We start from the raw sequence: 16,333 nt of genomic DNA, 5'->3' as shown, positions 1-16,333 counted from the left end.
TAGTTGTTTTGATACCCCCCACACACCAACAGGCCCCTTGGTGTCATGCTTCATCATCTGGATCCTCGCACCCCTCTCTGGGGTGCGGCGTGCTGCAACCTACGACTACGCGGGAGCACTTACAAAGACTATGTGTGGTGTGAGTGAGGATTTTCTATGTGAGTGCGTGGTGAGGTTTTATTTTTAAGTGAGTGACGTTAAAAAGTACCTGGCTCGTGGGTTAACAAAAATCTTTATTGGGCCCCCGAGCTGGTGCTATTAAAATTAAGTGTAGGTAGTATAGTATGCAAAACAATGTGCATCACCTCCTTTTTGTGTGTGTCAACATGTTTCAGTTTAAAGAAACCTTCCTCAGAACTGGGGTACACAAATCCCCACCTTACTCACGTTTTTCTACTTTTTGACAATTTTTTAATACAAAAAGTGAAATATATAGTGCAGGTAAATCAATGTACCTAACAAAACACCGCTTGATAGCTGACCTGTAAAGAGAAGAGAATAAAAAAATTTTTTGTGGTGGTCCGCTTCTTTTAAAAAACCGCAGGTATGGTGACCAGTGGGTACAGGTAACAAAGTGCGGTTTCAATATCTAGACAAAAATGTCATACTACAGGTGCAAATTGTGCCTATAGTGACTTATAGAAAAAAGCACAGACCATACTCACAAACATTTAACATAAAACACACACAATAGGTTAGGCGAGTTCATAAAGTGTCTTTTTTTGTGGTCATAAGGCTCTCCCACAGCTGTTTAAAAGGGAGTGAAAGTAAAGCATTGTGATAGCTCACCATTCATGTAACATTCTGTTTTGAAGGGGTTCAGTTGCCTCATGAGCCAAAGTCCAAACGTAGGGGCCCCTCATGCTATTCTGCTACCTGGGAGACAAGCTTGGCTAGAGCGTTGCCGTTACTTACATTGTCGTAGGGATCGTAGCTGAAAGTACCAATACCTTGGAGACGCGAGCAGAACCGACAAAACCCATGTAAGGTTATACCAGATACCTTAATTAACAATCAACTAATTAGTTTGAAGCCGGAAAGGGTATAAATAGCCCGGCCGGGCCAACACCATCCTGGCACTTTCAACGGAGCCGCGGAAGGGTCGGTCAGGAGGTATTACTTTGCAGAACTCGTGAGTATTGATATCCTGAGCAGCGCAATGTGCAGGCTGATTGCCTTTCTCGCCTTCCCATGGCTGATGTTAGTGTTGAGTTTGACGATCCTGAGTGTCAGGATGTGAGTTCTATTGCTTACATCGATGATGTTGTGCAACTGTCTGGTGGTACCTTTACCAAAGAAGAGTGGTGTCTGGCTATGAGCAAGGATTTGGTGTTGAAGGAAGTTATTGATATGGTTAAACTAGGTGCAAAAAGGGAGAGTTATGTTTTACCTTCTGTATGTCCTTTCATAAAGATTCTTGATGAACTTTCTTTGTATGGTGATGCAATACTTTTAAGAGGGATAGGTTTATTCCTCCTTTTGACTTGAGACATAAGTTGTTGAGACTAGCTCATGAGGGGCATTTTGGTCAGACCTTCACTCAGCGTAGGATCAAAGCTGATTTCTGGTGGCCAGGTATTGACTCACAAACGGCTTCTTGGGTTGAAGACTGCCGTACTTGTAGGGAGGGTGAGAAAAGGTTAAAGGTTGCTGGCAACCATAATGTTTCTCACATTGAGTCCAAGGATCAGGCTTGGCATAGTGTTTGCCTTGATTTTATTGGCCCTATGTATGAGTTACCTATCTCTTGTCGTTTTGCAATTGTAGTCATTGATATATTTTGTAAGTGGCTAGTGGTTGAATTTGTGAAAGAGATTACAACAGACTGTACAATTCTTTTTCTCAAAAAGTTGTTTTTGGATGAGGGTTTTCCATCTGTACTTTTAACGGATAATGGTACGCAGCTCACGTCTAATAAGATGCGTTTGTTTTATCCAGTTGTGGAATTTCACATCACCGTACCACTTTGTACAATCCGCAAGGGAACGGTTTGTGTGAAAGGGTCAACAGAGTTGTCAAAGGCATAATACAGATGTCTTGTGCTTCCAATTCTTTCTCTAATGAGGTTGTTCAAGAGATGGTATGGGCGTATCGCACCACTTCCCATGGTAAAGATGAAAAGAGCCCTTTTGAGCTCATGCGCGGGAGGCGTGCAGGCACGAAACTCACTCCTTCCTGGCTTAAAAAACAACAGTCGGGACTTGATATTTCCTCATCTTCTTCTTCTGCAGGTTCCAAAATGTGTAAGTTTGCCATTGGTGATTTGGTAAAGGTTAAGTCAGGTAGAGTGAGTAGAGGTCTTGCAAAATTTAGAGGTCCCTTCCGCATTAAGAATGTGTTTCGTGACCATGTCTTGCTGGAGAATGGTGAGAAATGAAACATGCGGAGGGTGGCTCTCTATCAGAGATTGGCATCTGTTAAAAGTGCTATTCCTCCTTTGAGTGACTGTGGTTTGAGTGGTAATGAGTGCATTCCCTTGCAAAATAATGGGTACATGTTTCCCTCTCCTGTGGAAACGTGTGTTCCTTTACTTTCCAATCTTTCTAATCGCAGGGAGGAAGGTGGTGGGGATGCTGATGGTCTTGATAATGTTCCTGATCTTGATGGTCTTGTTGCCACTGGTCCCAGTGAACAGGGTGTTGTTAGTCTAGATCATTCTGCTTCTCGTAGTTCCAGGTGCTCACGTCTTTATAGACTTCCTCTCTATTTAAATGATTACATATGTTAAAGTTCCCCTAAGGGAAGGAGGTGTGTTGTACATTGCCTCTTCCTTGTGTGTTTGTTCGTGTTCCCTTAAGTCCTCTCCAGAATGTGTGCCCGACATCCTAGGCTGACTCAGCTGATGTGTTCCAGCTGAGACAGTTGGTGTCTGGCTGGCTGGAGGTTAGGACGTTGTTCTCCTACTTATGCAAATAAAGCTACGTTTCCTGTCTACAACAACTCGTGTAAGCCTACAATCTTTCTACAACACAGAGCATCTGATGGATATCTTAAACAGCTTCTATCTTCCCGAACAGGGGACGTGCCGGACGACACTTTCTCTAACATAAAATACATCATAAAGAAAACATTCCAGTTTTAGAACTTTCAAGCAAATATCAAACTCCATGTCACTAAGTATAGTCCTCTTTTATTCACAGCTCCGTGACAAGATAGGTACTATGACATTGCTAATGCTTTCCTTTACAATGTTTAATTAATGTTTATAATGTTTTACAGGTTTGGAGATACCCTTAATTCCTTCAGGTAGGTCGATGTTGTTGTTTATTGCCAAAGCATACACAAGGAGATGATGGACGGAGCGCTGAAACTTTTCAGACACTCACCACCAGTCAAAGATCTGGGTTAAATCCATCAACATTCTTTAGCTCACTTCACCACCTCAATTCGGACCTAGCTATATGCAAATCAGTCTTGACTCTGTGCCTCATGGGAACAGTTCAGCCCCAACTGCCAATCCATGTCTTGCCTAAAACCGGAAACAAGCATCCTGGGACTGGTTTCTGGGTAACACCCTTCATCAGCTAGGCTAGTTTGAATCCAGTGGCAAAGTGAGCAAGGGACCCACATCTGCCAACTTAGGGCGAACAAAGCAGCCACAAGGAGATGGTGTTTCTTGCCACCCTTCCAATTTCTGTTCGGGTTTGTTTGTGGTTTTTTCATTTTGGAATCTGTTGCGTCTTTCCCCTTGGTATTGAGGGGCTTAGCAGCTGAGCTATCAGGTGGGCGCTTGATTTTCCAAATGTTGTACAGGCTGGGGCACTCGCCATGGCCTGCGAAGATTTGCTCACTGGCCATGCTCCTTTTTAAAGATGCGTGGGATTTCAGGCATCAGCTATGCTCTCCTGCTTTTCAAGAAGAGGGTATCTGCCTGACAGATTGCAGGCATCAGAGACGCTCTCCCATATTTTGGAAAGAGCGCCTCTACCTCCATTGGGCGACCATCTTTTCCTGACAACATATGGGCACAGCTGAGTTCTCACTTAAGGTTAGAAGTGGTCTCCAAATATCGGCGTCCATTTTCGATTGGGCTGCAGGATTTCTTTGTGGATGTGCTCAGCATGCGTACAGCTTTGCTATAGCAACGTGGTCTCCTGTCAAGTGTTGCCTGTAATATTTTATAAGAAGCATTTGCAATGCAATAGGTCTCACGTTTGGGAGAATTTGAGCTATTGGCATTGTAAATGGCAATGCCTTTTATTTATGTGTTTTGAAAACATGCACTTTGTACTAAAGTCATTGCTTAACAGAAGCAAGTCTGGCAGTAACTGCACCTCTAAAATTGGCAGCCTTTCTTCTGGTAAGCAAGGACTGCAAGAACAAAGTGTGTGTTTATGCGCTGCTTGCACTCATGAGAGACCATTCAAAATGGAACTACAGGCCTGCATTGCAGCCTGTGTACGTTGGTGCATGCACCACTTACTAAAGATATAGGTTTCCTATATCTAAGGGTCACTGCACTTAAAACCTATAGGTCACACCTATAAAAGACATTTACAATTCTGAGGGCAGGGTGCTGGGTTCATAGTGAGAGTGTGCCCCTGCATGAACAGGACACCCCTGCAGCCTACAGTAGAACAATAGGCATCCTGTCACAGGGAGGTGTGAATGCCTCCCACACAGGATTTAGTGCATTAGGGCTGGGTAGGTGCACTTGCCAGTGCCTGAAAGTCTTCATGAGGGGCGCATTTGGTGTCCTTGTGCATAGTCCAGTTCAAACCAGTCCTGGGAGCTGTTGGCTACTGCTCTGACACAAAACTGGACAAAGGACATGGTAATAACCTCCCCCCTATCCAGACCCTCCCCTGGGAGGGTCTCCTGAATCTTCTCAACCCTTTCCCTAGGGTACTTGAGGGCTTACCTGGGTGTAGGTCCCTAGATTCACTGTGTGATAAGATTCAGAATTTAACCCACTGCACTTCTACCGTCTGGGCACTTTGGACTTAGATTGACTTCTTTTGGGCCTGACTTCTTCTACCTTCCAGTCTTCTGCATTTTCTGTGCCTGTGCATCATACAGGAACCTTCCAAGGCCTGTGAAGCATCAAGGACTACCAAATTATTCTCCCTTGGAGTTAAGGAGTCACTCCCCAGCATTTGCAGGCACTGCAACTAAGTCAAGCGGTCTGCAAATCCTGAGCTACTCTGGACTCCGTGGGCTCTGCAACACAGGTGGTGGTTTTCCCTAGCAACCAAGGCCTGTTCTACCCTTTCACAAAGTTTGAGGCAAGTAGTCCTCGTGAGGGTTGTAATAACCAAATCCCTGAGTACCACGCCCCCTTTGCAGTTGCAAAGACTTGTTGACAGGAAGATCTTCAGGCTCCACGTACCTCAACCTCGAGCCTAACCTTGAGCACCTCCAGTGACCATAATCTTTTGCACACATCATCATGTGCATCGTGGTCTTGATTTGATTTGACTATCAGATTTGTAGAGCGCACAAATGCCCGGGGTCTTCTTGGCGCTAGCAATGACTATGTCTGCCCCGGAGGCAAAGCGTTGTGTGTGCACAAGAGCCAGGACTAAGCAGAGGAGAGCCAGGTCTTTAGGTTCTTTCTAAAAGATAACAGTGAAGGGCTGTTTTTTTTTATTTCTGCTGGTTGTTTGCTCCAAGTTTTAGCTGTGTGCAGTATGAAACCTCTCCCCCCCCCATCTTAGTTGTTTAAATCTGGGAGTCTTGAGGAGATTAGCACTGCTGGACCTCAGAGTCCTAGGTGATTCATACTGTACCATGTTAGTTTTCAGAAAATGCGGGCCTGACCCATGCAAGACTTTGTATGCCAGCAGGCTGACTTAAATTGGATTCTTTTCTCTACCGGTAGCCAGTGGAGACTTCTCAGTCTGGAGGCCACCGGCTCGAACCTGGGAATGTTCAATTTAAACCTGGCAGCAGCGTTCTGTAGTCGCTGAAGTTTTAGCAGTAACTGTTTTTGAAGCCCTGCATATAAAGCGTTCCCATAATCCATCTTGGACAGAGCCAGCATAGTTACCAGTGTTTTATAGGTGTCTGATGGAATATATGGCAACAGTTTTCGGATCAACTACAGCGTAAACCAGACGGAGGAGGCGAGTTTATTAATTTGGGCCTTAAATGTGAGTTTAGAGTCAAACATGAATCCCAAGTTCCTTATGCTGTCCACTGGTGACGGGCAACTGCGTAGACTGTCAGGCCACCAATTCAGTGACCAGATGTTGGATCGGCTCCCAGCAGCATGACCTCAGACTTATCGCCGTTTAATTTCAGGCAGTTTACTTGCATCCAGTGATTGACCATATTCATGCGGGGCTGTAATTTATCGGCAATCTCAGAAGTGTTGTTGGATATAGCCACCAGTATTTGTGTGTCCTCAGCATTGGATATTGGTAGGAAACCGTATTTCCGGATAATGTTTGCTAAAGGGGCAGTGTAGATATTAAAAAGGGTTGGGCTTAGTGAGGAGCCCTGGGGGACCCCTCAGGGTTATTTAAATGATTTGGAAGAGAATTCCCCAAGCTGAACCATGAAGGATCTTTCTCCCAGAAAAGAAGCCAATAGTGCAGTCGCTAATGCATGCAGACCTATTTCTTCTAGACGGGACAGGAGTATATCGAGATTGACGGTGTCGAAGGCTGCTCACAGATCTAACAGAATCAGGGCAGCCTTCCCATCTGCTTCCAAAATCCTCCTGATCTCCTCCGCCGCCATAATCAGAGCAGTTTCGGTCCCATGTTCCTCCGGGAACCCGTATTGTGATTTGTCTAGTGCCTGGGAGTCCTTAATAATTCTTGAAAGTTGGGTGTTCAAGTGTTTTTCTGAACTTTTTGCCGGGAAGGGGATTCTCGAAATCGGTCTATAATTAGCTGGGATTGAAGGGTCGAGGTTAGTCTTTTTGAGGAGTGGGAGAACAGAGTCGGCTTTCCAAGCTTTCGGGAAACAGGTGGTCTGAATTATTCTGGTGAAAAGCAGCTGGAGTTGCTTACTAAGCAATTCTGGGAACATGTGTAGAACCTTGGGCCTGCATCTTTTGGTGATCTGCTTGAGAGCCTGTTGCGACTTATGCGCCTCTGGCCTGCGGGTTCATTTGAGGGTCACCTTTGTTTTCCACGGGCTCCACTGATTGCTCAGGGCCTGCCCTGTCTCCCCTGCTTGTGGTGAGTCTCCTGGTCCTTGCTGGTACCAACCGTGAACCTTCTTGTGTGAGTTGCTTTTGCCAAGGCTCGTTGGTGCTCCCACCAGACATCAACCCCTCAGTACTCAACATGCTTTGTGGGACAGCTCGAATCCGGGTCCTGGTCATCCTAAACGTCGTCTGGTCTTCACAGCTGCAGAGTCAAGGTCACTGTGATCTTACCTGAAGCACCCGACATCAACGGGCATTTGACTTCCAAGTCTCCTGGTCACCCCTGAGTGACATAGACTCTGTCCCCTCTGCTTTCAGGTATTCCTCTTCAGGAATACATGTTTGTATTCCTCTAGACACTTTCTCCTCTTCTAGCAGCAGCTCTTTCCTGACGTCCTCCATTGGGTTCGAAGGCAATTTCCGATGTCACTTCATACCTATGCACCCAGCTTCCCTAGGATAGGGAACTTGGATACCACAGTATCCACGAATGGAGTGGCACTCCAACCTTCTGTCTTCAACAGGGTTTCTTCAGGTTTCACTGGGAAGGAGCTCAAATCTTTAAAATTACAACCACGACTTGCACATAGACTTGTATGGAGCACGTGGTCATGTTCACACACTGCAGATGCTCTCCGTGGGGTCCCTATCTACTTACATTGGGTGGTTCTGTGAGTCCCCTGCAATTCTACGCACTCTCAACATTGTCTTGACTCGAGTTCTTATATCACTTTCTTAGTATATTATTTGGTCCTCCCCTGGAGCCCACTCTGTATTAGTGCTTATTACTATGATTTATTTGCTTTAGTATTGTATGCTCTGTGTCTATCTCCTTGTGGGAGAAACTGTAACGAACTAGATAGTGTTATATAATAAATACATATTCATAAATACTTTGTGGGGGTCTTTTTCATTTAGTCCATACTATAAGATTGCATTCTGGTAAAACAAGCTGCTTTACACTCCTCCAAGACTATGCCTGAAGTCTGCTCTCCACAGCTAACACTTGAATAGCTTTCTAAGGTTGTCTGAGACTTCTTAAATCACCATGAGGGTTGTCTGGACTGGTGCAAGGTGCCCATGTACATTAGTGGACATAATATACCATGCCAGCGTATCACATTGCTCAAGGGGGCAATTTGCAAACTCATGGACTCAGAAAAGGGGTTTATAAGTAATGTTTTCCTAGCAAAGAAGAAGGACAAGTGTTAGCGACCCATAACAAACTTGAAGAAATTAAAAAGGGTTTTGGTTTACCGGCACTTCAAGATGGAAGGGATCCATCTTCTATGAGACATTTTACAAGAGAAAGACTGGCTTGTGAAGTTAGATCTGAAGGACGCCTACTTCTCAATTTCCATGTATCTAGATTCTGAGAAGTATTTATGATTCAGCTGGAGAGGTATTTTTTTACCAGTTCCCCTGTCTTCCCTTTGGTCTGTCATCAGCCCTTAGGCCCTTCACCAAGTTACTGTACCCTGTAGTAGCTTTTTTTGAGAAATAGGGAAGTAGGTTTATTTATTTTCCAGGAAAAATTACTATTGTCTCTGGATTAGTGGGAATTTCCGAAGCACATGAAGAGGTCAACGGATCTCTTAGAGGCCTAAGGACTCATTATTAATGTGGAAAAGACACCCATGACTCCAACACAGGATAGGAAATTTCTGGGCTTTCAGGTGGATACTAATTTGACCCAGCTTTGTTTCCCTCAGAAAAAATTGACAAAGATCAAGAAAGAGGTAGCCACGTTCTAGCAAAGGAAGTGTTGACTTTGAGGGGTCTAACAAGAGTAGTAGGACTTTTGTCATCCTTGATTGAGGCTATTTTTCCCGGGCCCTTTGCATTACAGGGCTCTCCAGAGACTAAAAACCCTGAGTTTGAGTTAGGTCTTTGGTATTCAGATGTAATTCCCCTGTCCCAGGAGGCTCGAAAGGAACTACAATGATAGTTGAGCAACCTTGAGAGCTGGAACGACAAAGCAATATTTGGAATGTTCATGAATTTACTGTAGAGTCAGATGCAAACAACTTTGGTTGGGGAGCAAGATTAGAAGAGATAGATACTTGGGGACAAATGGTCCAAGGAGGAGCTGTCTACACACATAAATCATTTGGAGATGTTAGCAGGGCTGAATACTTTGATGAGTTTCAGTCTGTTTTAGCAAACAGTGTGCTATTGATTTTGACGGACAATGTCACGCCTATATCTTATATCAATTGTCTAAGGGGAGCAAGATCGAAACAACTCATGGATCTAGCGAGGGGAATTTGGTACTTTTGTCATGATTAGAACATTTTCTTGAAAGCAGAGTTTATCCCAGGTCATCAGAACAAGTGAGCAGATTAACAATGGGCCTATGCACACGTCAACGGTGTATGCAGAGCAAATTCTCTGTATCAAAACTTCTCACAGGTTGGTGATACAGTGTTACACAGTAAATTGCACATGCAGAAAAACACTCAGGAGTATTATTTGTTCTTCCTTTTAATTCAGAATGACTGGCCAGCAAACACGTGTTTTGTCTGGGGAATTCCCCAAGACTTCTTCAGGGCTTGCAGGCAAGTAAAAAGTCATGATCCCTGCCACCATTCCTGATTGGTTTACTTTCATTTGTATTACAGTTGTGAACATGTTTTATTGTCATTGTGTCATTAACTTGATATTTTGGTTTGAGAGGTAAATGGCTATTTACTTCAGAAAAAAAATTTGGGGGTACCATGTGGTTTCTTTTTTCTTTCATTGAACTCTTTGCAGTAAGAATAATTTCCAGTCAATCCAAGGGGCATCTTTTGTTTTTGTCGCATCCAAAAGAGGACTATACTTAGTGACATGGAGTTATTTATTTGCTTGAAAGTTCTAAATCTGAAATATCTGAAATATTTTGTTTATGATGTGTTCTATGTTCTTCAAAGGGCTGCACGTTGGGCCAGCAATAAAAGGTTATTACATAATGTTAGCCTTGTTGTCTTTCATGGAATCAAGATTCTCTTTGCATGTTAACTGGAGAATCACAACTCTCTGCTGTGTCTGCTCTGGGAGACCGACAACAGAACTGGTCTCAGATTCACAGATCTATGTATTCTGGGCTATCAGTCCCTGCACCTGTGAGGCACAAGAGTACTGGAAGAAGAAGGGATAACTGAAGCACCTTTAATCAAATTAGGCAGTTCTTCTATCCTTTCTTTAAAGGAGAGTTATTTTCCACGTTCATTATTGTTAAATATTAACCAGATCTAGAGTCCTTTGTGGCTATTTAGTTTTCAATCAGCGTTCAGAGCTAGGCGTCGTCTAGTCTGCTATGAGGTGGTGGTTCCTTAAGAAAGCTCCAGAACCAATGCCTGGTCCTGTCCCGCTGGAGGAGTTGAAGCAGACCAGGTAGTGTGTCTTCCTTAGGCGCGGTGCACCCCATTTCTATGGCATTTGGAGTTTCGGCCTCTGATGCATAAAGGGGCACTGCGTGTAGGATACCATTTAGAATTGGGTTGTATTCTGAATTTTACCCCCACTGCCCAAATATACATGGCCCCAGACAACACTACCTGTCTACATTCTCCCACTGCCTGAATAAACAAACCCCAGACAACACTAACTGCTTACATCCTCCAACTGCCCAAATGCAGAAGCCCCAAGACGACACTATCTGCCTACATCCTCCCACTGAGCAAATACAGAAACCCCCAGATGACTCTAACTGCCTGCATCCTTCTACTGCCCATAAACACAATCCCTCAGACTACACTAACTGCTTACATCCACCCACTGACCAAATACACAAACCCACAGTCTCTAAACGGCCACCATCCTCCCGCTGCCTGAATACACAGCCCAAATACACAATCCCCAGATGACACTATCTGCCCAAATCCCCCCTCTGCCCGAAGACACAGCGCTCAGAGTACACTTACTGTCGAAATTCTATCACTGCCCAAATATGCAAGCCCAAAAACGACACTGACTACAGACATCATCCCACTGCTCAAATACATAAACCAACCTCAGTATTTCACCAGACCCAAAGTGAGAAGCTACTTCTGAGACTAATAGCGCATTGTGATGCACACACAGCACCAGGGTCAAAGGTCAGCTAACACTTTTCAAACGCAAACAAGTTTTTGAGTGAGCCTTAAACTGCGGAAAGACAGAGCAGCAAGCTGCTGGGCCTCTCTGAACTCACGTATGGTGCCACCCAGTGATGATGAGCGGTACTGCACATACAAAATAAAAAGAAAAGAAAAGCACTCCTACTGTGAACAAGCACCCTCCCCACGAGTCAAGACAGCCATCAGTGCCCATTTGCAGACAATGTTTGAGCAGGAGAGGTGAAACACTTGCAAAAGAAAAAAAATGGGACTAACCACACATCAAGTATAGGGTGCTGCCAACTACAGCCTAGCACAAACTGGACTACAGTGCTTCAAGCCTCCACTCTGCGGCCAGAGACATTCAGTCCCTGCCAGGGCCCCCCTCCACAGGCCACCAGCCAGCAAAATAGACATGACCTCAGGAAGTTGAAACATGTCCAATGGTGCAACAAAAGAAAAGACTGGCATACAAGAGGACGCGCCAATTACTGAAGGGAAAAGCTAGACAGCAGAGAGCATCCTGTGAGGACTGGGACCCACCAGAACTGCACACTGCCCCACGCCTGCATCATCACCCCAGCATGGCTCCGCAGTGGCAGTAAGCCGGCCCAGCACCTGAACAATAGCCATAGTGCCCCAAGTGGGAGTGCGTGACATGGCACCTCAACAAGCTTGCACCATGCTCGTGGCAGGAGGAAAGCTGCTGAGGATCAGTGAAGTCACCTGCACAGTCAGCAGAGCAAAAGCAGCATAGGAGAAGTAGTTGGCTGCAGCGCAAAGGCTTCCAAGCCCCAAACCCCAAGAAGTCCAAAGCACCCAATGACACAGACTGGCCGCTCTAGCCAGACGGTGACACCCACTGCAGCAGTTAATGAAGTGCACTGTACAAGCACACCAAGTGGCTGTCTGATGCCACCACAAGTGAAGAAACAGTGACCCCCGCCCCTGGTGGTGACCAGCCACCACCACAAGGTCAGAGGTGTGCAGAAGACTGCGCTGGCGAACTTGACCGTATGGGCAGGCGCCCGGGAGATAGAGGCATCTCCACAGTGTCGAAGCACTGCTGAACGCAGCAAGGAGAGCATCCATGTCTCCCCAACACCAGCCAAGCCCCGCAGTGGGCTGAAACCAGCAGAGTGCCCCCCTCCCATTGCCTCAAGAAAAAGTCGCCAATGACCCAAGACAGGCAAGAAGAGAGTCACACACTCCGTGTGGCAAGCCGCCACCGTAACATGTGCTACGACGACAGGAAACACGTGGCCGGACGCCACATCGCACCACAAGCAAGGAGTGCGTCACACAAAGTGACCAACTCTGCCAAGCATGCCTAAAAAGAGGCAGGAGCAAGCGCCCCGACGGCGCAGCCTCGAGGCACAAGCACAACGCCCTAGAGTGAAGAGAAGAGGATCACCGAAAAATCCCTGAGGAGGGGATGGTGCCGGGAAAGGTCCCCAATAGGAGGAAGCAAGTCCTACTGACAGGACAGACCTGTGACAGGTCTGCAGGACAGTGAAGACCGTCCCAAGAACTGGACGCGACCAGAGTGATGTCCATGTTGCGAAAACATGAGACATGTGGCAGGATGCCACAGCCAAGTGAGGACCTGGTCGCAAAGAGGAAATGAGAGTGGCAGGACGCCACTCTGCGAAGGGAGAAAGAACAGTGGCACAATGCCACAGGGCAGACAACCACCAGAGGCGCGCAGGGGAAACAGGAGCAGAGCGGCAGGACAGAGGACTCACACCACCACAAGATGAGCGCACCCAGAGACACCAGAGAGCCATCAAGCCAGAACAACATCCCTGGAGACAGCCCAATGGAAGAACCACATGTAAGCCACAGCTAGGGCGAACCAATTCTTCCCAGTGCGACCGTCCAGTCCCGAACAAGACAGATGTCCCTGGAGTCAACCCAATGGGAGAACCAAGTGTAAGCTGCAGCCAGCATGAACCGCGTCTCTCTCTAATGCTTCCCAGCACGACTGTCCAGTCCCAAGTATCGGCAGTCCAAGTTGGACGGCATTCCTGCTTCTCACCGCAGATGCCACAGATGAAGTCCAGCATCAGCCAAGACTAAGACATGGACTGCGAAGACCCCTCACTCCCTGAGGTCACCTAAAGCCAGAGATCGCCGCCTATTTGCCTAACTGATAGAAAATAATTATGTTCATCATCCAGGTGCATCATCACCAAGGAACATCACACCACCAGAGTGGATGCCCGAAATACAGACAACCGGAGTTCAACGAGGCAAGCCACCCAGGAACCTTCTGTTTGCCCCGTCAACCTGAAGCCGGCTGAACTAAATCATACCCGACCATTGGAATATCCACCCTTGGGATTACACAAGACTTGGTTGTGGCCCTGTTGGGAGTTCGGCAGCGACCACTCAGCATGGCCTATGAAAAGGGCTGCACAGTCCACGCGGTCACATGGTAATCCAGGGCCAAGGGGCTCGACATAGTTCCTGTGAGAGGGAAATCCAAATGGAAGAGATGTGTGGGCTGCAGTCAGAGTCGAAGACTGGTCACTCAACAGCCATCAGAGGAAGGCACAGAGCCTGAGTACTGACGGCAAGAACATCTAGACGGAAACACCACCCTCTACGGCTACATGAGCGACTTGGCTGTGAGTACTGTTGGCAGTTCCTCAGCGATGCCTTCGCACAGCCTACACAAAGCCTGCCCAGTCCACATGGCCCTTGGGAGCCCGGCAGGAAGGCCCTCCAGGAGGCTCCAGTGAGAGAGGAGTCCAGGTGAGCGAGAGGCAAGTCTGAAGCTGCTCGGCCGTCAGGAGCTAGAAAGACCATCAAACATGTTGCCTCCAAGGAAAGGCCTCACACACCCAGATCATCCCCAACAGCTGTAGGTTTGTCGTCCACTGGAACCTGAGCACCTGCGAGAGCTCCAGAGTGGACTCCACCACTGCTCCAGATGCGTAGATACTTGAACTTTGTAAATAGACTCGAACACCGCGAGACCAGGCCGATCTGAACTACATCGCCAAGGCGGACAAAATCATCCCTATCCTGCGGTCTAAAGCTCCAACGCTGCCTGGCTGATGGCCTGAAGAGACTCGTCTGGTGCTGTGCATTGTTTATGTGTTTTCTTACAGGTTGGAGTTTTGTTTGTTTCTTTTCATTAAAGTTTGGGAGGGAAGTAGTGTCCGGCTAGACACGTTCTAGTGTTTTTCCTAGTGCTAACCCACACTTTACACCCACCCACCAAAGGCGTCACCGGTCAGGTGACCCTGTTAATAAAAGGGGCCTGGCCCATGTGCTGTGGGTAAGTTCCAGTACCATACAACTGAGTGTGCGTGGCTTATTCTGCAAGCATGTGGGCCTAGGGCCCAAGACACTACACCGTAAGTGAGGTTTTTGCTGTATGGTTATATTTTAATGGTCTGGTTTTTTTTTTTTTTGCAGATTTATATAGAGAAAACTCGACACGAATGTATTGAAGTGCTTTACATGAGCACCGGTTACGTTACACAAGGACACATTCATTTTTTTTGTTTTTGGTAGGTTAGTGTTCCCCTCTGTTCATCTAAGACATTCAGAACATGTTTGCCAATGCTGTATGCACAGGCCGGGTGGAGCAAGGCCCCACAAGACTCCCCTAATCCCTCATGTGAATAAACCCTCAGTGTGTAGGGGTGCTGCCTACTGCTGCAGCCCCCAGCCTTAAAGTCTGATCAGCCATATACCATCCCAGAAAAGTGCCAAAGCCAACTCGAGGGGCCAGGCATCAGTTCAGTCAGTTAGTAAGGGACTCTTTTACCCACCCGGCTGGTGTTCCTATGACCTAAGGTGGAACCAGAGTGAAGGGGCTGGAATGCCATTACTCAGAATGTCTGTAGTGAATGGATGAAGTGGGCTGAACCAGTGACCCATGTTCCACGCTGGTTTGGGCGGAAATAAGATGTAATTGGTCCTAAAATAGACTAATAAATAAAGAGAACTGACTGAGGGCCACTCTATGTATGTAGTATATCTGTGTTTGTTTAATGAATTTTTTGGGGAAAAACAAAAGGTCTTGGCTAATGCCAGACCTAAAAAATATAGCAAATAAGCAAGACAAAGCATGTCTTCGAACAGCAAAAAAACTCGAGAACAGTTTTTGTAAATAATGATGCGCATTTATCCCAAAAGTGGGAAGCCAGTATCTGGGTAGCCACACGCTTTACAAGAAACCATAGAGTAAAAATAATAATGTGCAACGGTATTGGTAATACGAATGTAAAATCAGCAAACCTAACAACTGTAAACACAGCACTAATACTACACCAGAATCAAAAACATGCAACACCTCAGGCCTCTATCATATATACGAACTGTGCGAGAATCACCGTGGAGTGCACAATGGCCTGTCACAATCCGCCTAGGAGAGTGATGTGGCTACGACGCTTTCTTTTACTTACCCCAACCCACAGTGAAGAAGAGAGTGACACAGAGTAGCCGAACCCAGGACCTGGCACCGACCAACCTCCTAGACTCTTCCATCCTCTGGGCCTTTAAGAATGCGTGGAGGGCACACTTTATCAATAGTTGTGTCAGCGGGGCACACTCTGCAAAACAATATCACCTGTCACCCAATATCTGCTTCATACAAATCATTCTGGCATGTTCTTCAAAACTCACAACCAGCTAATTCCAAATCTTCAAAAAATCCAAAACACGTGTGAACGGAAAATTTAGGAAAACCTAAGAAATCTACAGACACAACAGTTAAAAGGTGCATTAATGTTTCTTAAAAAAAAAGAAAAAACTACATTCACTTACATTTTTCTTTTAGTGTTCCTGAAAGTCTTGAAAACAAGATAATTGACATGTGTAAAGCTACACTTTTCCTCTTACATCTCTCTTCAGCCCATGAGCGTGTCCTTATGCTAATGCATGTTCTCTTCTCACATTTCTCTACAGGCTCCTGTGTGTCTTTATCTTAATGTCAGGGCCACGGGAATCATGCGAGTGTGCGGCCACGACTATTTTTGCATAATTATAGATTTGCCACATAACCCATCATCTGCTGCATAATCTCCAGATTATTCTCCTCCCACAAAAAACGTTTCTAGCTCAATCGGTAGTAAAGTGACTACAAATGGGATGACACGTGTTGCAGCGCAGTGGAAGGCTCTTTGCAAAGCTGGAGCCT

The 16,333-nt window shown here is 46.2% G+C and overlaps 1 protein-coding gene across 1 annotated transcript in view; it reads right to left on the bottom strand.

The window, feature by feature from the left end:
- The window catches only part of LOC147730527 (lectin-like), a 30,871-nt gene extending 15,181 nt beyond the window's left edge, over positions 1 to 15,690 (bottom strand). Inside the window, exon 1 of the mRNA XM_086958569.1 lies at positions 15,600 to 15,690. Coding sequence (XP_086814695.1) covers positions 15,600 to 15,681 — 82 coding nt within the window. The 5' untranslated portion in view covers positions 15,682 to 15,690. The remainder of the gene's footprint in view (positions 1 to 15,599) is intronic.
- Positions 15,691 to 16,333: the final 643 nt, after the last annotated feature.

This window comes from Lissotriton vulgaris, chromosome 2_1 (genome assembly GCF_964263255.1).
Source record: "Lissotriton vulgaris chromosome 2_1, aLisVul1.2, whole genome shotgun sequence".
In the NCBI taxonomy this organism is placed as follows: Eukaryota; Metazoa; Chordata; class Amphibia; order Caudata; family Salamandridae; genus Lissotriton; species Lissotriton vulgaris.
Note: the sequence above shows the minus strand (reverse complement) of the source record. Positions and strands in the feature narration are given on the sequence as shown.